This window comes from Rhamphochromis longiceps, linkage group LG7 (genome assembly GCF_057381845.1).
Source record: "Rhamphochromis longiceps isolate RC_006_pf linkage group LG7, R_longiceps_female_GT1.1, whole genome shotgun sequence".
Lineage (NCBI taxonomy): Eukaryota > Metazoa > Chordata > Actinopteri > Cichliformes > Cichlidae > Rhamphochromis > Rhamphochromis longiceps.
The window spans coordinates 26,847,794-26,869,000 of NC_140563.1; the positions used below are offsets into that span (position 1 = coordinate 26,847,794).

Sequence of the window (21,207 nt, forward strand, 5' to 3'; positions counted from 1 at the left end):
AGCCGTGAGCTGTACAACGCCCAGGTCTGGTCTTGAGGGATGTTATGGCGATCTCATAACTTTAGGTCAGGACTTCTAATAATGACTTGGTGTTTGTGGTGCTGCAGGAACCTTGTGGTGTTCAGCACTCCTGGTCTCAGCAGGAAGCCCAGCAGAGCAAGCAGATTGTTTACTATGTCGATCAAGGCCAACCCCCCACCGAAGGTTCCTCAACCAGAGCGACTGGATGAAGTGTATGAAGCACTGAAGAAAGGCCTTCAGTGAGTATACACTCAACAAATGCATTTCAGAGAGAGAGAGAGAGAGAGATTATGAGTGTGTGTGTCTGTGTTCTCAGGTCTTACCTGCAGGTTCATCAGATGGACTTGGACACACTTACCAGACAGATAAAAGAATCAAAGAGGAACTCTAGACTGGTATGTTGTTACTTTTGGCCCAGCATAAGAATAGATAAAGTGATATAGTTTCAGTTGCTGATGACTTGATATTTTCTGCCTTGCAGGGTTTCCTGTATGAGCTGGACAAGGTGAGCTTCTTTGAATCCTTCAGACAAGCACATATTAGAAATAAGTCAATTTTAATATTACCATTCTTGTTTTAAAATCCTGTGAAAGCTTAGTTATAAATGGAACAAATGCAAAGAATAAATGTGACTTTCTAATTTCCTTTAATCAGCAAGTAAAGGTGACTGAGAGGTACATTAGAAAACTGGAGTTTCACCTCAGCAAGGTAAGACCAGCGTCATTTCCTGACATGTAAGAGTATAGTTGTGAGATGACTTTTTGTATGACTTGCTAATTACATTGCTCTTTGTGCACAGGATGAACAGATGCTGAAAAACAGTTTGATAGAACATATTTTCTACAGCTGTCGTGGCTGTGTTTCCGTTATGATCCTGCATTTGTCATTTTTAAATTCGCATTGTTCATTAGTGTATAATTGATATTGTAACAAACTAGTGATCAGTATACATACATCAATATATTATTACTTTGTTATTATAGAGTACTTTTCTTTTTTTTTTTTGGAATTTGACATGAAAAATGAATTGAAACAATTTTGAACTAAGGCTGTACGTGCCAAAATGTAGAACAAGTAGAGCACTGTGACTGCTTTTGGGATACAGTCTTTTGCTTGTATACGTATCATTGTGCACAAGCAAAAGACTGTGGTGGTGGTAACGCACTTTCTAGTGGCCACTGTCTGGATTACTAGTTGGATGATGAGGTTTGGTTTTTAATGATGCTTCACCTTCACCGGTGCTTCATTCAAAATAATATAAAGTGGACTAAAATGACCAGCTGCAATGTTAGTACATTTTTACCAACTCAACGTGAAACATTTATTTATTTTGCTGTAGTTACTACACAGAGCTTGTATTAAGCTGTGGTGTTTAAGCACACAGCTTCCTGTCACTGCTGGACAACCTTACTGTCTAGAACAAGACTGGCTTTGTCTTAAATTCTACTCTCAAGTGAAGTTGCTGTGAGCTTTTCCTCTCTACTCTCAGATTGAGGAGTTTTATGAGTCCTACTGCATGCAGAGGAGACTCAGGGATGGAGCCAACAAGATGGTGAAAGCGTACACCGCTTCCTCAGGAAGTAAGGAGGCCAAGGAGAGTTTAGCAGAAGCCAGTAAAGGATACAAGGAGTACACAGAGGTAAAAAAAAAAAAAAGTACAAAGGCATGCAGTGGAAAATCGTTTTAGGTTAAACTAAGAAAATTGCTAAATGTCTAATTCTTGTAGAAGAAAGGAGCCATTGCACGAGCAAGTAGTAATAGGGAGTAGCGCTGTAAGTAAGACTGTACAGAAAAGACTGCCTGAAGGTCTCAATCTTTTCATTCTCTTTAGAACATGTGTGTGTTGGAGAATGACTTTGAGAACCAGCTGGGGAAGTTCCACATAAAGATGAAGGGTAAGAAGTAGAGATCATGTGGTGATATGACTACACAAAATCTTAAATAGAGGTAGAAACTCAATATGACATACGTTATGTGTGTGTCCCTTCTGATATGACCCTTAATTAATTGCAATGTTTTGGGGTGGTTTCGCAGTTTGACAAAATGCTAAGTCTGTTTCCACTTGTTCTTTCTTTTAGGTCTGGCAGGATTTGCTAGATTGTGTGCTGGTGACCAATATGAGGTTTGTCTCACCCGCCAAACCCTCCATTTTTCACTCTGAATTCATGGCAACAATAAATATGATTAAAACACTAAGAATATGGATGTCATGTTACCAGATATTTTAGGCTGTGGTATTAGCTTGTGACGACACCAGAATCAATGACTGTATCTTTCAGTACCAAAATTCTGATAGTATGTTGTCACCTGAAAAATCAGCATTAAGATATAAGAAGGTGATAATTTGGATGTTGAATTCAAACGCACTCCCTTTGAATTCTTTGAACAGATCTGGATGTTGCTCTTTTATGCATTTTGCTAAATAGGACACGATTTCCTCCCTTGTTCTGAAAAGCGCAAGGCATCGTTTGTATTACATTTTATGAATCTATTATCTACCATTGGTCATCCAGAAGAGAGTTGAAGAGATTTTGGCAAACTGTCGGGTGACTCAGGTGGGGAAAGCAGTGCGCCACTTGGGTGGAGCACTGCTGACCACAAGGATATTGTCGGGAGGTGGAAGGAATAGTTCGAGGACCTTCTTAAACCTGCTCATGTCTTCCATAGAGGAAGCAGAGTCTGGGGACGACAAGGATGATTCATCCATCACTTTGGGTGAGGTCACTGATTTAGTTAAACAACTCCTTGGTGGAAGGGCCCCTGGGGGTGGATTAGGTTTGCACTAAGTTCATGAAAGCTCTGGATGTTGTAGGGCTCTCTTGGTTGACATGCTTCTCCAATGTTGCATCGAGATCAAGGCCAGTACCTCTGGATTGGCAGACCAGGGTGGTGGTTCCCATCTTTAAGAAGGGGGACCGGAGGATGTGCTTAAACTATTGGGGATCACACATAGCCAGATATATGTTGGACTCATTCACGGTGAGCGTTGGACTCTGCCAGGGCTGCCCTTTGTCCCCAATTCTGTGCAGAATTTTTCTGGACAGAATTTCTAGGCATAGCCAAGTGCCGGAAGGCTTCTACTGGAGCGATCTCAGGCTACGTTCACACTGCAGGTCTTAATGCTCAATTCTGATTTTTTTTTTTTCATTTATTTATTTTTTTTTTTTTTATCAAATCCGATTATTATTATTTATTTATTTTTAAATTTATTTATTTATTTTTAAATTTATTATTATTTTTTACTTATTTTTTCGGTCTGGTTGTTCACACTACAAATAAAATGTGACAGCAAACGTGCTCTAGTGTGACTCCTCAAAGTGGCCCACATGTGCAAAAGAAGACATCACACACAACGCACTCTGTTTAGACCCAGACCCAACAGTACTGTTTGACTGATGGCCATTAATATAAAGACTTGTTTCGAACTTTACGTTTCCCAATTTTGTTATAAAGTTATTTTGTTATTTACATATGACCTAATGATTATCCTTATTGCTGTTTTAGAGAGGAGCGGCGCTTCAAAGGATAGCTGCAGATTTCTGTCAGAATCTGCAGATTATACAGTACAAATAAAATGTTCACATTCCTCCAGCATTGTCTTCCCAACAGTTTCACTGGATGGCCAGGAAGCGTTCACAATGTCTTCTCGGGCGCTTCTCCGGCACTGATAATTGGCGTCTCTCTTGTGTCAGTGATGTAAAAGTCGGATTTAATGTGACATGACCGTTCAAACAGCAGTCGCTTTCTGAAACATCAGATATGTATCCGATTCAGTACCACATACGTCAGTGACCTAGTTCAGATTGAAAATATCACATTTGTGCTGTTCAAACTGTCATACTATGATTGGATATGGGTCGCATAGGGTCAGAAAAGTCGGATTTGGTGCGCTTTCGCCTGCAATGTGAACGTAGCCTTAGAATCTCATCTCTGCTTTTCGCAGATGATGTGGCTCTGTTGGCTTCATCATCACACTGGAGCGATTCACAGCCGAGTGTGAAGCAGTGGAAATGAGAACCAGCACCTCCAAATCTGAGCCCATGGTCCTCAGCCGGAAAAGGGTGAAGTGCCCACTCCTGGTCAGGGACGAGTTACTGCTTCACTTAGGGAAGTATCTCGGGTTTTGTTCAGAGTGAGGGCAGGGTTGAGATCAACAGGCGGATTGGTTCTGTGGATGCAGTCATGCGATCGCTGTACCAGTCTGTTGTGGTGAAGAGAGAGCTGAGTGCAAAAGTGATGCCCTCACCGGTCGATCTACGTTTTTACCCTCCTCATCCATCGTGACGAACTTTGGGCAGCGACTGAAAGAACAGGATCGGCTTCTTCAGGCGGCAGAAATTGGCTTTCTCCGAAGGGTGGCTGGCCTCTGCTTTAGAGATGGGAGTTCGGCCATCCAGGAGGGGCTCAGAGTAGAGCTGCTACTCCTCCACATCAAAAGGAGCCAGTTAAGGTGGTTCGGCCATCTGACAAGGAGGCCTCCTGGGTGAGGTGTTCCAGGCATGTCCCACTGGGAAGAGGCCCCGGGGAAGACCCAGGTGACCCTGGAGAGATTTCTTTCAGCTGAAGGAGGTGGCCGTGGTTTCTCTGCTTAGGCTGCTGCCCCCTGACAGGCCCCGGATAAGCAGAAGAAAATGGACAACTGGTCATCCACCTCAGAGTATCAACTTTCCTATCAAGGGGCAATGCTGTTGTAGCAGCTACACTAGTCGCTATCTTCCACCTGTGGTTTTTCTTCTGCTTGTGCCGTCCTTCTCCTTCATCATGATGTAATGATTAGAGCCCAACCAGCATACAGTGCTTTGAAAAAGTATTTGCCCCCCCCCTTTTTTTTTTCTCTCATATTTGTGACTCTTCACACTAATTGTTTCAAATTATAAATGGAAAGGTTCTTCCAAAGCACTTTTCTGAGCTCTCAGAGCTTTCCATACAACATGCCTCATTTATCCATTCACATCCATCCATAGAAACACAATTGAAAAATAAAATGTAATGTTAGACAAAGGTAATCTGAAATAATACAAAATGGAGTTTTTAAATGTTCATTTCATTTAATAAAGGAAATAATCAAAGTCTACTTGCCCTGTGTGAAAAAGTTAAAGCCCCCTCATTAAATCATGAATTAACTGTGATTAACCACATTATTTGCGAAGCGGAGTTCAATTTCACTAGCCCCACACCCAGGCCTTACTGCTGCCAGACCCGATAAATCAAGAAATCACTTAAATATAACCTGTTTGACAAAGTGAAGCAGGTCTGAAGATCTCAAAAAGCAACAACTCATGCCATATTCTAAAGAAACACCAGAGAAACAAAATCACTGACATCTATAAGTCTGGAAATGGTTGCAAAGCCATTTCCAAAGGCTTTAGTAACCATAGTGAGACCAATTAACCACACATGGAAAACTTGGAACACTAGTGAACCGTTCCAGGAGCATCCGAGACCACATTAATGACTCATCCGGGAGGTCACAAAAGAAACAAGGGAAACATCTGAAAAACTGCAGGTCTCACTTGTCTCTGTTAAGGTCAGAGTTCATGATTCAACAGTAAGAAAGAAACTGGGAGAAAATGGGAGAAATCAAGGAGAAAACTACTGCTAACCAAAAAGAACACAAAGGCTCCTTTGCTCATTTGCCAAAACACAACTTAATGATTGACTTGTGGGAAAATATTCTGTGGACTGATGAGACAAAATGGTTTGACTCGTGTTAGTTTTATGTCAAATGTAACAATCTTTTCATGAAAATAACACCATACCAACAGTTAAACATGCTGGTGGGTCTGGGGCTGCTTTGCTGCTTCAGGACCTGAATTACTTGCTGTAATTGATGAACTATAAATTCTGCTCTCTAATAACAAATCCTGAAGGAGAATGTCTGGCTTATCAGTTCATGCGCTGAACCAAATGGCCTTAAAGTCTGGACCGATTGAGATGCTTTGACATGACCCTTAAACAGGTCATTCATGCTCAGAAGCCCTCCAATGTGGCTGAGTCAAGACTGTTCTGCAAAGAAGAGTGGGTCAAAGTTCCTCCATGGTGATGCGAAAGACTCATTGCCAGTTACTAACACTTGTCTGTAGCACATGTTCTATGTAGTCATTTTTTTCTCGTTACTAAGCTTTTTAGTCCTTTTTAAAATAAAATCGCTACTTATTGTTGCCACCCTGCTGGGCAGGCGATGTCCTCTGGTGCATCAGCATGATAGACTGCATAGAGTGCACAAATGACAGAATGAAAACTGCTGTATGAATGAGTCATTGTGCCTTGTATTGTAAAGGTGTGTTAAGTATTCACTAAGCAATATTAGCATTTATACAGCAAATTGCTATATAAATAGTAAACCATTTAGATTTATCGCGGTTTTGAGAAGGGTTTGTCCAGTGCCTGTGTGAAAACACTGCTTCAGCTGTTCCCTGTGGAGTTATCTCTAAGTGTACACGGCAGCAGGTCCTGTGTGATTGTGTGTATGATCAGTTATGAAATTAGAGGGATACTTACTTAGTAACTTAACCTAGTGAGAAAAATTCTCACCAGTGGTGAATGTTTGAAGGCATTTTGTTTTCTGTACTGCCCACAAGTCTGTCTGTCCCATTCTCGTAATCATATCCGAGGAACACACTGAGGGAATTTATTCAAATTTAGTTCGAATCAAGTGATTAGAATATTTTAGTGAAGCCTTACAGTGACCTTAAAAATGAGGATTTTTTTTTCCTTGTCCACAATTCGTTGCACTTAATGTCAAAATTTGTACAAATGATGAAAAATAAAATTTTACGTTCAAAAGGTTAAGAGTCCAAATACACTGCAAGTTGTCTGGTTGGTGAAGGCATACAGTTGTGATGTGACAATTCTAACTTTAGTGTTCATCGTATTTTGTTAACATTAAATTTCTTTAACTGTGTCGTGGGTTTTGTTTGGTTTTTTTTTTTTTGGTTTTTTTTGTAAAAGTGGCCTCATCACTTGCACATTCATGCTCTAGCCATTGACATTTATAGCTATGTAGTTAAGATGTGAGTTGTCAATTCTTTTCAACCCTGTCAGATTAATCTGAGCTTTATGAAAATCATCACATGATTATATGAACTGCTCAAACTATCAATAATTTTGAAGTAGTCAACCGGATTTTCCAGATTTTAAAATTAATTTATTATTCATCTACTTGTATAACCCTGCGTTTGTGTTTGTTTGTTTTTGCATATGTGTATGTTTCAGATCTTTATGAAGTATGGTCGGCAGCGGTGGAAGCTCCGGGGGCGAATAGAGATAAATGCTAAACAAGTGTGGGACAGTGAAGAGATTGTATTTCAGCCACTCATCAACGAGTTCCTGTCTGTGAAGGTCTGTCACTCAGTGTGTTTTTTAAATTTGTTATTTTATTGATACTCAGTTCTGGTTTGGGTCATTGACTGCTTCATCTTATGTAAAAAGTCATAAAAATAATGCATCTAAAAAAAAAAAAATCTGCGCTGTGTGTGTGTGTGTGTGTGTGTGTGTGTGTGTGTAACATTTTCTTCAAAACTGAAAAAATCACTTATTACATAAAGTTTACTTTCTTGTATTTGTTACATGTAAAGCAAAATATTTTTGGCTTTTTTTGTTTACATTTTGACCAATCATAGTGTAGTTAATGAATATCAAAAATGCAACATCTAAAATTTTTAGATTATTTCCTAAGACCAATCAGAAAGTACTGAAAAGATGTTAATTCATACAATCAATACTTCATTGGGTCAGCATTACTGCATCTGTGCTCTGTGGCATGGGGGCAGTTGACTTTCCCAGAGACATTGAGTGGAGGCTCTTGATGCTCTGACACCAGCCTCAGTTGACTCTTTATAAAGCTGTCCCAAATGTTTCAATTTTCCTTGACAATACTCTTTCTTTTACACCTTTTCAAAACCATCCTTTTCCTTCTAGTCATTAATTAATATACATCATCCATTAATATACATCGTTGCAGCGGCCTTTTTAACCAACAGAAAGTCTTTTTATTTTATCATCATTTGATCATTTCAAAATGAAATGTACTAATTTCAGAAACTGGATCTTTAATTTTCATGAGCTTTAAGTCATAGTTATCAAAATGTAAACACAAAAAGCTTGAAATATTTCAATATACAATGTATGAAAGTTTACCTTTTTGAATTCAGTTATCAAAGAATAATACTTTAATATCCTCTGGAACTTCATATTGTCCATTATTATTGGTGAATGTGTGAGTTTTTTACCCCTCAGCCATAAAAGACACTGTGTGATCCTATTGTGTTATTAATAATAATATCTTTTCCCAATGACATCAGCACCTTGACAAACTTGAGTGTACTATTTTCAGCCTGGATGATTGAAACTGACTTGTTGAAGGCAAAAAAAAAGATGGTATAATGATCAGATATTTCTCTGGTTTCCTAGGTGACAGAGCTAAAGAGCTTAGCCAATCACGTGGTGGTGGGAAGTGTTTCCTGTGAAACAAAGGATCTGTTTGCTGCGCTGCCCCAGATGGTTGCTGTGGATATTAATGACCTTGGGACTATTAAGCTAAGCCTTGAGGTGACCTGGAAGTAAGTTTTGTCAGTCATCTTGTGAGTGTACGAAATCATACTGAGCTTCATGAGTGCTGTAGTGTTTGTTCATTTAAAGGTATCATTAACAGAGCATAATGTAAATATTATTTGATGTTTATTGAATTTATCTTTTCTCTCTTTCCCATCCTTTATTCCTTTTCACCTCTCTCAGTCCGTTTGATAAAGATGACCAGGGATCGGTTGCAAGCACTGTCAACAAACCACCAAGCATCAATAAGCGAATCTCAGCCATTTTTGACCAGACTCCACCTGACACACCACCTTTACGTGTGAGTTTAGCATTCGCTTTAGACTATTAGTTCTTTGAAAGGCTTCAGTCTAACCCTAGAACAATTTGTGTAAAGTTGCTGATTGCTCGTACTTACTACCCATATATTAATGTGTATTATCTTGGCATTCATATACAGATAGTTGGAAAACTAACAAAGACTGTTGGTTTTAGCAGGAGGAATAGGCCCACTCACAACAGAAAATAGCTGAAAGGGAAGCTTTACTCTCTGTAAAGTGCTAGAAAACAAAACACAGGAAGTCAAACAAGGCAGAAATTCATTCAGAGAAAACCAACAAGGAAGAGCCAATAGGAAAATTATTTTTAAACAGGAAGTAAATGAAGGCTTGACACTTTGTTTGAAAAAACAAACTCACAGGGAAAAATGGGAAATATTCAGTCTGTAAACACAGATGTGTGTGTGATGAGCTATGTGAACACAACACTGACAGAAAAATGGAGGAAAAGAGAACTAAATGTGGAAGCAGCACTAACAGGAGAAAGACGGATTGATGAAATGGAAAATGACAAAAACTATAAACATAACATCTAAATTCTAAAGGATAATACCTTTAGGAATAAGGAAAAAACTCCCAGACACATGCTAAGCAAGAACACTTATCGGTGTGCTCAGGCCTCTACATTGAGGAAACCAAATTGCCACTCCTTTCGAAGCATGGCACAGCATAGAAGAGCCACCTCAATAAGACTCAGGTGTGCATCTTTATCAGTGTCCACTATGAACAACCATGAGGGGCTGGCGTCCAACACCAACTGTCAGTCACCTACAACATAGTTTTGAGATCCCTTCCCAGTCCTTCAAACCCCACTCATGTCTTACGTCTGATGACCTTAATAGGTCACATGATAGCATGGGACAAGGTCTCACAGTGGTTTCACCCAAAACCTCTGGTGGTCATGATCCACGCCTTTTTTCTTTTCTTTTTTTATTCCCCCCCCCCCCCCCCCCCACCTTGGCTCATGTGATGATGCACGTGATTAAACACCCACTAGGTTTTAAATTCCTGAGATTCTCCACCTCCACCAATCAGATAAAAACAGCCTTTTCTAGAGGGGGAGGAGAGAGAGGAGTCAAACACAGCTTTAAAAAAAAAAAAACAAAGCACAATGTTTTTTAAAAAAAATAAATAAATAAATAACCGATTAAATCTATTCTATAGATTTAATCCACCAACTAAAATTAGGAATCTGTAAATGAGAACATTGAGAGTTTTAAAGGACATTAGAGTTTAGCCAGCAGCCCTCAGTATCTAACTGCTCCAATGCCCTTTGTTCCACCTGCTGCCACTTTGATGTCCAGTCTCTGCCTCGGAATCTGACACGGCGGCAGCACTGGCCACTGCTGGACATCTTCAGAGGCACTCTTAGCCAGAGCTGCTCCTGTAGTGACAACTCACCAACAAGGCAGTCCACTGCAGTAAGTCGTGATGAAGTAGACCTCGTGGAGTAGAAACACAGGACCTTCTGGTATATTGATACTTTGGTGTAGAGTAAGCACTAGAATCATAGTCTCCATTTGTGTGCTTATGGCTTCATGGAGCCATGACAGATGTGTGCAAGGTTTCCTCATGCATCTCCATGGCTCTCTAATTATAATATTTAGACCCCCCACCCTCCAACAGAGCTGACTACTGTTAGCCATCATCAGTGCCAGTTTATGATGATGACTTTTAGACTTATAACTCCTTCTAGCCATTTCACACAAGCACTGAAGCCTTTAGCTTTTTACCTCATCAGTATATTTGTCACCCTGCCAGGTAAAGATCAGAGGTCATCTTTTCTGAAAATCTTGCAATAACTCGAGAATGAAGTCTCCTTATATTTTCAAATCGATACCATAGATATATCTACTAAAAGCAGACTCATCTCAGATGAGTTTGAATCTCATTGTCCTTGACCTCAAGGTCAGAAGTTAGACGACAAGGTGACATAGGATTTTGAAATTGAAACGAAGGGTGGATCTACGAGGAGGCTGAGGGGTAGCACTGGCCAGTATTTTCTTGAATATTACACGATAGTTGCGTAACTCAAAGTTATTCTCTTTATAAATAAATGCTACAGTGTTACAGAGCTAGGCTAAGGATGTTGTACTATACTGATATTAAAAATGGCAAGCAAATAGAAAAAAGTTCCCATACAGTCACCTCTGAACCTTTGGTTAAAGGGATAACATGCTGACTCATGTCTTGCCTTCACCTTACTTTTCACTTTAAATATGTGAGTAAAGGAAGTGTGTCGCTTTTGCTCAAATAATGTACAACCAGGTGCAGTGACTGCTCAGTTTCCTGCCAGCTTGTTGTAAAAGGTCTCCATTTCCCCCCCTTTTTTTGCAGTCAAGCCTTTTAAAATGTGCTGATCTCTTTTAGAACATGATCCGCCTACAGGGAGAGTTGGAGAATGGACCAGCATGGTCTAATTCTTCAGAATCTTCTGATGATTCAACCAGCCCACAGCTGCCTGCACATCCAAAGGTAACACACAACAGATATGGAACTCTCATCTATGACATGATAATATTAAAGATTCAATCTGTATCTCTCTTCCTCAGATTCAGAGGGGCTACAGCTGTTTGAACATTACACAGTAACAAAAGTATTATGAATACAAGATAAACTTTGATATGTATTATGTTTATAGTATGTACAGCAGATCATGTGCATGTGTACAGTCTTGTAAAAACTAAGTACATTGCATGATTCAGTAGCTTGAGGAGCCGCCGGTACCATGCACAATTGGTTTCTTTAACGAGCCTCAGTCCTCACTTGGTCTACTCTTTATCCTGGTCTGGTTTGCTTACTTTACTGTGTTTACTACTTTAACTCTGTGACTCAGCGTGTCTCTCTTTCCAGGCAGTAGTGGTGACACCAGACATCCAGCCAGTTGGACAAAGGAGTTCCCTCCTTCAGCCTGATGTTTCTTCTTGCTCCGGAAACTGGCCTTCCTCAGCTCAAAAGGAAGGTATCATCCTACCAAAACAACCAGCGGAGAGCAACAGGTAGATTAAAAAAAATGTTAATGTTTTGTTTGCACATGAGAACAAAGATGAAATAACATTCTTATTCTGTGGTGAGCTCTATCAACATCTGATATATGAACTATTTTGCAGGCATGAGGAAAAGGGGACAGTCACTGTGATAACAAAGCCTGACGGTGAGGAAGAAGCTGCGGGGAAACACTCCTCTATGGCACCAGTGGATGTGCCGATAATTACCAGCAGTAACTCTACATTGTACTTACGCTCTCTGAGTCACATTAGTGAAAACAGTGCTGATGGGGTTGTGGTGCCTGTCAGTGAATCGGGGGACGTGATGTCTCTGGTCTCTGGAATCTCAATCAATGACATTGAAATGGAGGTGGCCAGCAGAACTCCTGAGTCACCCACTTCTGCTGACACTGACACAGCTGTTGATGTCACTGATCCCCACCCAGTCAGGAAGCAACACAATACATCCACCTCTGTGGATACATCGGTCCCTCTGAGAGCAGGAGCAGACTCCAATGTTGTAGAAAGTGGGGATATGACATATCTAGCTCTGCGGGTGCCAGTGGAGGAGGATATCCCAGCTTCAAGTTCCAACTGCCTGTCTGCTAAGGGCGATGGTCCAGTGGACAGTGGACTAGAGGATGCCTTGGTAGCTGTACTTTCCTCTATAGATGATTATAGAGGACCGTTTTCTGAGCTACAACTACTGGAACAAGAGCTGAAACTGCTGCAGGTTACACTGAAGGTGAGAGTAAAGCATAGTGAGAAACAAGAAAACAGGTTAGTAAAGTACAAAAAACTGCCTTAAGCTAAAAGTACTTTTTACAAATCCCCAAGTTTAATTTTCCCTTTTTGAACATTAAGTGGCAATGATTGTATGTATTTATAAATGTTAGCACAGCTTTCCCGTGCCATTAATATCGAAATATTATTACTGCAAATATTAGTTGTGCAATTACTATATAAGTTTCAGTGGTTACAGTATCTGGTATGCCTCCCTTGTCTTTACAGACAGCATACATTTGAGCTGAATGATTGCATGCTGTTCCAACATTATGTGACTATGATTCAAAGAACTCCTGAAAAAACAAAAAACTGAAGTGACTGCGTACAGCCTGACTATGGCTTTGTTTGTGAGTGCAGGGTGGGAGGCACAGCCGGTCACCCAGTGTAGTCAGCCTCACAGTGGAAACAGCTCTTGGCAGCTTTGACTTCCTGAATGGATCAGACTGGGAGGAGGAAGAAGAGGATGGTGATAAGAGGAGTAGACATGGCAGGTCAGTGCTGACAAATGAACTGAAAACCAACCATCCAAGCCTTTGCACACTTCAGTGTAATGACACAGTGAGACATACAGTCTTAATCAGTAAGCAAAGAAAGTATGATCTGAAGGTCATTAAACCTGAATCACAGTAATACCAGACACTGTAAATATGCCTACTTCATTTAACATCTACAAACTCCAGTGTGTTGGTGTCCTCTGGGCCATTGTACAGGGAGTGCAGAATTATTAGGCAAGTTGTATTTTTGAGGAATAATTTTATTATTGAACAACAACCATGTTCTCAATGAACCCAAAAAACTCATTAATATCAAAGCTGAATGTTTTTGGAAGTAGTTTTTAGTTTGTTTTTAGTTTTAGCTATTTTAGGGGGATATCTGTGTGTGCAGGTGACTATTACTGTGCATAATTATTAGGCAACTTAACAAAAAACAAATATATACCCATTTCAATTATTTAATTATCAATTATCGTCAACTTTTCTTTAATATCAGGTGTGTTTCCAGAACCACTAAAAACTGCTGTAATAAAACTTATACTGAAAAAGGACAATCTTGACAAGACACAAATGAACAACTACAGGCCGATCTCAAATCTCCCATTTTTAAGTAAGATCATTGAAAAAGCAGTTTCTCAACAGCTCAATTACTTCTTAACACAGAATAACTGCTATGATGCCTTCCAGTCAGGTTTTAGACAGAACCACAGCACTGAAACCGCTCTGACCAAAGTGTTCAATATGTCTGAATACAGACAGTGGAAAAATGTCAGTCTTAGTTTTACTGGATCTCAGTGCAGCATTTGATACAGTTGACCACAACATATTACTTAAACGACTGGAGAACTGGGCAGGTCTTTCGGGAACTGTACTAAACTGGTTCAAAACATACTTACAAAATATTTCCTGTTTTCTATCAATAGGTAACTTCACATCTGAGCAGACAAGTATCACATGTGGAGTTCCCCAAGGTTCCATCTTGGGACCCCTTCTGTTTAACATTTACATGCTCCCACTGGCACAGATTATAAAGAACAACAAAATAAACTACCACAGCTATGCAGATGACACACAAATATATATCACAATGTCACCAGGAGACCAAGGCCCTGTACAGGCTCTTGGTAAATGCATTGAGGAAATTAATGATGGGCTGTGCCACAATTTTCTCCAGCTAAACAAAAACAAAACTGAGGTAATAGTCTTTGGCGCCAAAGAAAAACGATTACAGGTCACCAGAGAACTTCAATCTATACACCTAAAAACCACAAACCAGGCGAGAAATTTGGGTGTAGTGATGGATGCAGACCTAAACTTAGAAAAACACATTAAGACAATAAGAAAATCAGCTTACTATCACTGTTAAGATGCCTGGGTCGTTGACCCAGGGTTTTTGAGTTTATGATATTATTTATACTGTCTAGTTTTTGGTTTCTTTGAGTTCTGTCTTATGGCTTAGGTCTCTGTCTTCTTTAGTTGCTCTGTCTCCCCTATCACCTGCATCCCCTTGTCTAGTTCACGTCTATGTGTATCTTAAGTTCCTATATCCCCGTGTTCAGTCAGTGTTTGTGTCTGCCCTGTTCCCACGTCTCTGTTCCCTTTGTAGTGCCTGCATGTGAGTCTGTGTCTTTGTTCAGTCTGTGTTATGTGTTTCCTGTTTTACTTTGAAGGTCTCCGTCTTTTCTCAGTGTGTTCAGTTTACGCTTCTTTGGTCTCGTCAGTTCTGATTTGCCCCAGCTGTGTTTCCCTCCTGTTACTCATTTCCTGATTGCTCCCTCTGTGTATTTAAGCCCTGTGTTTCTTAGTGTCTGTGTCGCGATCTACCGTTTTCTTAGCTGTGTGTTCTGTCATTCCTCCGGTGTAAGTTTATTTTGATTTTTCCAGTTATGTTATATTTGAGTTTAACATTAAAGTTGTTTTGAGTTCACATCTGTCTCCGGAGTCTGCACCTTGGGTCCTATTCCTGTCTGCACACAGCCAGACCTAACAATCACCTCAAGAATATTTCAAGGATAAAAGATCTGATGTCTCAACAGGACCTGGAAAAACTAGTCCATGCATTCATTTTTAGTAGGCTTGATTACTGTAACAGCATCTTTACAGGTCTACCTAAAAAATCAGTCAGACAACTACAGCTCATTCAGAACTCTGCTGCTCGAGTCCTCACTAAGACCAAAAAAGTGGACCACATCAGTCCAGCTCTGAGGTCTTTACACTGGCTGCCTGTCCGTCAGAGGATAGACTTTAAAGTTCTGATGCTGGTCTATAAAGCTCTGAATGGTTTAGGACCAAAATACATCAGTGACCTCCTGACCCAGTATGAACCTTCCAGATCCCTCAGGTCATCTGGATCTGGTCTTTTATTAGTTCCCAGAGTCAGAACCAGACACGGAGAAGCTGCATTCAGCTTTTATGCTCCTTATATCTGGAACAAACTCCCAGAAAGCCTCAGATCAGCTGAAACACTCGGTTTATTTAAATCCAGGTTGAAGACTCACCTGTTCTCAGCTGCATTTGAATAAAACACCAAATCCACACTTTTAAGCTTAAATTTCAAAACTTACATTTAACTACTAATTTTATCTACTGTTCTGATTTTATCTGTTTTGATTTTATATAGTGTTTTGTTTGTGAGTTTGTTTGCTTGTTTTAATCAATTTTAAATCATGCTTTTTATTTGTTTTTGTTTCTAATGTCTCTGTAAAGCACTTTGAATCACCTTGTTGTTGAATTGTGCTATACAAATAAACTTGCCTTGCCTTATTTTTACCAGTGAAACCAATATAACATCTCCACATTCACAAATATAAATTTCTGACATTCAAAAACAAAAACAAATCAGCGACCAATATAGCCACCTTTCTTTGCAAGGACACTCAAAAGCCTGCCATCCATGGATTCTGTCAGTGTTTTGATCTGTTCACCATCAACATTGCGTGCAGCAGCAACCACAGCCTCCCAGACACTGTTCAGAGAGGTGTACTGTTTTCCCTCCTTGTAAATCTCACATTTGATGATGGACCACAGGTTCTCAATGGGGTTCAGATCAGGTGAACAAGGAGGCCATGTCATTAGTTTTTCTTCTTTTATAACCTTTCTTGCCAGCCACGCTGTGGAGTACTTGGACGCGTCTGATGGAGCATTGTCCTGCATGAAAATCATGTTTTTCTTGAAGGATGCAGACTTCTTCCTGTACCACTGCTTGAAGAAGGTGTCTTCCAGAAACTGGCAGTAGGACTGGAAGTTGAGCTTGACTCCATCCTCAACCCGAAAAGGCCCCACAAGCTCATCTTTGATGATACCAGCCCAAACCAGTACTCCACCTCCTCCTTGCTGGCGTCTGAGTCGGACTGGAGCTCTCTGCCCTTTACCAATCCAGCCATGGGCCCATCCATCTGGCCCATCAAGACTCACTCTCATTTCATCAGTCCATAAAACCTTAGAAAAACCAGTCTTGAGATATTTCTTGGCCCAGTCTTGACGTTTCAGCTTGTGTGTCTTGTTCAGTGGTGGTCGTCTTTCAGCCTTTCTTACCTTGGCCATGTCTCTGAGTATTGCACACCTTGTGCTTTTGGGCACTCCAGTGATGTTGCAGCTCTGAAATATGGCCAAACTGGTGGCAAGTGGCATCTTAGCAGCTGCACGCTTGACTTTTCTCAGTTCATGGGCAGTTATTTTGCGCCTTGGTTTTTCCACACGCTTCTTGCGACCCTGTTGACTATTTTGAATGAAACGCTTGATTGTTCGATGATCACGCTTCAGAAGCTTTGCAATTTTGAGACTGCTGCATCCCTCTGCAAGATATCTCACTATTTTTGACTTTTCTGAGCCTGTCAAGTCCTTCTTTTGACCCATTTTGCCAAAGGAAAGGACGTTGCCTAATAATTATGCACACCTGATATAGGGTGTTGATGTCATTAGACCACACCCCTTCTCATTACAGAGATGCACATCAGCTAATATGCTTAATTGGTAGTAGGCTTTCGAGCCTATACAGCTTGGAGTAAGACAACATGCATGAAGAGGATGATGTGGACAAAATACTCATTTGCCTAATAATTCTGCACTCCCTGTATGATCACTGTAGTACAGCTGTAAGCAGGGTCAAACTAACACATAACCTGACTGAAATAATGCTTAAAAATCATATTTTATTATTTTTGCCAAAGGTCATTAGCTGAATGGCCTTATCCCACAGTTGTGCCTGTATATAACTGAGCTTAATATAAAGCTAATCTGCAATCCTAAAATAAAAAGCAAACTTGGTGGAACTTCTCACAACCAGTTGGATTAATCACTGGCAAAAATGAGTTTAAAACAACAATATAAACTGGGGGTTTTTTTTGGTTTTTTTTTTATTTTTTTATTTATGGAGTTCATGATGTATTGTACAAAATATGGAATGGAATCTTAATGGTTAAGAAAAGAGCAATTTCTGTACCCAAGAGACGAGGCTGGAACAGTACTGAATAGCTCTGACTGTCAGCTAGTCAGATTCATTTACCACTTACTGAACTGAAACTCATCAAAAAGTATTATTCTTCTTGGGAAATTATCAACTTCTCTGGGTTTTAATGTTGAGAGCCTTTTTTTCCATGGACAGTACATTTAAATTACATTTAAACCGTATTGAACTTTATATGGATAAAACAGCGTTAATGGAAATGTTATGTAACACTGGATGTTTTGTTTGTGTGTGTGTGTGTGTGTAGGTCTCTGCTGGACAGAGGCTGGGACAGCCCTTCCTCCTCCAACGTACCGCTAACCACAGGCTGCACCACTCTAGACTGCTGCCTGGTGGTCCATTTGAGGAACTGCAATGCACAGTTGTTGGTAAGAGATCTGCAACACTATCCTCATGTTATTAGTAGAGATGGCACGATACCACTTTTTTATGTCCGATACCGATACCGATATCATAAATTTGGATATCTGCCGATACCGATATGAATCCGATATAGTGTTTTTTAATCAACAAAACTGTTTTTTAATATCTTGCTGAATTTTGTATAAGTTCATACTCAAGTTTAAAACAACAACTACACTAAAGCTATTCTGTTATACCTGTATGCAAAAAAAAAAAAGTTTCATAGTTCAGCAATACTGATCAATCTAATAAACTTAAACCTACACCATCCTCCCTATTCTGGTATTTTAAAGAGTACTTAGCGTAAATATTAAGCAACCTAACTAATAGGGTTCCAACTCCCAGCAACAACAAAAATAAATAAATAAAAAATAGGGAACCACCCCTCACACTCCACCTCATGATGCTTAATCGACGTAATCAACCTTAATTTGATGCAGTGTGAAAAAAAATGCACAGAAATCAATTATTTTTCAAGAAATATTAAATAGATTCAACATCTTTCTTCAACAAAATTGCAGACTGCACAGATGGTACCTTCCCAAAGGAAAAAGTACTATAGCTTACTAGGGTATATTTATTACCGTAGACTCAACAGTTACTATATACAGTAATGGACTTCTATTCCTTTTACATCAAATTAAAACTTTGGGTGTAAGATTCGGATAATTATTTATTAAAAGCTCGACATTTTAAATGAGAATAAAGAAAAGTATGTCTTTGTGCCCCCTTTTCCCTGTTAATGCCCTATCGTCCCCCCTGGCTAAACTTTGCTAGATCCGCCCCTGCACAGTTACAGCCGTCAGCTGCGTAGAAAAAGATCCTGGAGTAGAAAGTAATATTAAATAAATTCTAACAACAGCTTATCAAGCTTAAACGTGCTGCTGTTGTTTATCCACTGGTTTCCTCTTTCTGGTGCAAAGTGGGCCAAAAGCAAACTAGAGAGACTAACTCGCGACAGAAAAGCCGATCAGCTGATCGTTAAGCAGTTTCATGATTGAAGTAGCAGCAAGAGGAGGCAGTCGCTCCATATATCGCTTGTTAAGCTTAACGCAGGAATGCTTTACAAACATTCAGAGATGGACTTACACACCTGCTTTACTTCTCTCGGGGATAACTTTGTCGGAGATGAAATGCCGGGTTGCTAGCGAAGCTCCACATGCTATCCAGACCACCGACAGGTCCCGCATGCCACAGCCGCTCTATCACGTGATGCATACTGCTCCGACGTGCTAACGTTCTGAGGCGAGTTACGGCGCGTTGCAAGTTTTGTGAGGTGCTTTCGTGATATTTAATGGATCGGATTACATTTTTTATTTTTCTCCGATATCCGATCCAGTAATTTAGGTCAGTATCGGACCGATACCGATACGTAATATCGGATCGGTCCATCTCTAGTTATTAGCCAAACTCATATGTAGCTACCTCACATTCTCATGGCACATCGATACCTTAAGTTCACTCTGCTCTCATCTACGGCTGTGGGTAGTGAATAATTAAAATTTTCACCGATGCAAGTCATGGGAATATGCTTCCTTTGAAAGGTGTCTATGCTCAGCCTTAGAGATGGGCTGAGGAACACAGTCTGCATCATAAGGAGTCAGTTGAGTTGATTCAGGCATCTGACTAGGATGGTTGCTGAACATCTCCTCAGAAAGATGTTTTGGGCATGTCTGACCAGGGGAACTCTGATGAAAACCCAGTCAAGTTTGTTTACATACAGTCAATACCATTATTTTCTTTTTTTAAAAATCCATTCAATTGGCATAGTGTTTGATAGTTATGTAATCATAGTTTCAGGATGCCATTGAAAAGTATTATTCACTCACTGATGAGTTAAAGCAGTAGCAGCTGTGAGGGCTGTTGTATTGCTAATTGTAATATTGGTCACTTCTTTTACAAGTGTTTTGTTTTGTTTGTTTTTAAGTGTCTGGGCAAGTTTGGTCCTCTGAGATGTGGAGAGATGTATGCCTTGGACAGACTGCTGAGAGAGGCTCGTGTCCTCGAAATCATCCGACGCGTCACCAAAGAAAACCCACAGAAAATCAGACCAGCTACTGAAGGTGATTTGTGTCGTTTATGTTCATTTCATGTGCATTTGTTTAAACATCCATAAATGCATTTATTCAGAATAACTGTATAGACAAGAAAAAGAAGTTGAAGAGGAATTTTCATTAGTGGGAGCATTCCTTCTGGAGCATAAGGGTGAAAATGTCTGCTTTTGGCTTGGATGACAACTAGTGTCATCAGAAACATTTCATGGGTATATGGAAGTAGAGATTCCACTAAATAATAAGTAATTATGGATTTGTGTCATGCAGCCTGTCAAGAAGGTAAAACAGACTTTACAAGGCACTGATTCAAAGCAAGCTGCAACCTTATACTATTAATAAATTTCCTGTGTTATGTATGGCACTAACCCCCAGTATCTTGCTTTCCTACCTTGCTTATAACGGTCTCCTGTTTTCTGTTTGTCAGTTATCCCGGCGCTAGGTCTGTGTCTGGGTGCTGTGTCGCTATGGCAAGAATGTGTGGGACAGGGTAGCATGTACAGCGTCTCTGCTGAAAGGTTCCTGAATACACTGTCGACAATCTACGCTGGTTTACTGCCTGAAAGGGCCGAAGCAGGTAAATCATCATTAGTGGGTATACTGCACACGCTGGTACAGTGGGGCAAAAAAGTATTTAGTCAGCCACCGATTGTGCAAGTTCCCCCACTTAAAATGATGACAGAGGTCAGTAATTTGCACCAGAGGTGCACTTCAACTGTGAGAGACAGAATGTGAAAAAAAAAATCCATGAATTCACATGGTAGGATTTGTAAAGAATTTATTCGTAAATCAGGGTGGAAAATAAGTATTTGGTCACCTCAAACATGGAAAATCTCTGGCTCTCACAGACCTGTAACGTCTTCTGTAAGAAGCTTTTCTGTCCCCCACTCGTTACCTGTATGAATGGCACCTGTTTGAACTCATCATCTGTATAAAAGACACCTGTCCACAGCCTCAAACAGTCAGACTCCAAACTCCGCCATGGCCAAGACCAAAGAGCTTTCGAAGGACACCAGGAAAAGTATTGTAGACCTGCACCAGACTGGGAAGAGTGAATCTACAATAGGCAAGCAGCTTGGTGTGAAAAAATCAACTGTGGGAGCAATCATCAGAAAATGGAAGACATACAAG

General features: G+C 40.2%; 1 protein-coding gene across 3 annotated transcripts in view; it reads left to right on the forward strand.

Annotated features, from left to right (window-relative positions):
• Positions 1–21,207, forward strand: part of ripor1 (RHO family interacting cell polarization regulator 1) — a 52,861-nt gene that overhangs the window by 24,736 nt on the left and 6,918 nt on the right. For 2 of the 3 annotated variants that reach the window (XM_085413114.1, XM_085413113.1), the window contains exons 3-20: positions 108–260; positions 338–416; positions 503–526; positions 676–729; positions 1,511–1,660; positions 1,853–1,916; positions 2,100–2,143; positions 7,237–7,362; positions 8,434–8,582; positions 8,758–8,875; positions 10,196–10,312; positions 11,262–11,366; positions 11,745–11,890; positions 12,002–12,623; positions 13,022–13,155; positions 17,871–17,991; positions 19,953–20,088; positions 20,504–20,653. In XM_085413114.1, the coding sequence (XP_085269240.1) occupies positions 108–260; positions 338–416; positions 503–526; positions 676–729; positions 1,511–1,660; positions 1,853–1,916; positions 2,100–2,143; positions 7,237–7,362; positions 8,434–8,582; positions 8,758–8,875; positions 10,196–10,312; positions 11,262–11,366; positions 11,745–11,890; positions 12,002–12,623; positions 13,022–13,155; positions 17,871–17,991; positions 19,953–20,088; positions 20,504–20,653 (2,492 nt within the window). The remainder of the gene's footprint in view (positions 1–107; positions 261–337; positions 417–502; positions 527–675; positions 730–1,510; positions 1,661–1,852; positions 1,917–2,099; positions 2,144–7,236; positions 7,363–8,433; positions 8,583–8,757; positions 8,876–10,195; positions 10,313–11,261; positions 11,367–11,744; positions 11,891–12,001; positions 12,624–13,021; positions 13,156–17,870; positions 17,992–19,952; positions 20,089–20,503; positions 20,654–21,207) is intronic. The other variant, XM_085413115.1, reaches the window with a different exon arrangement.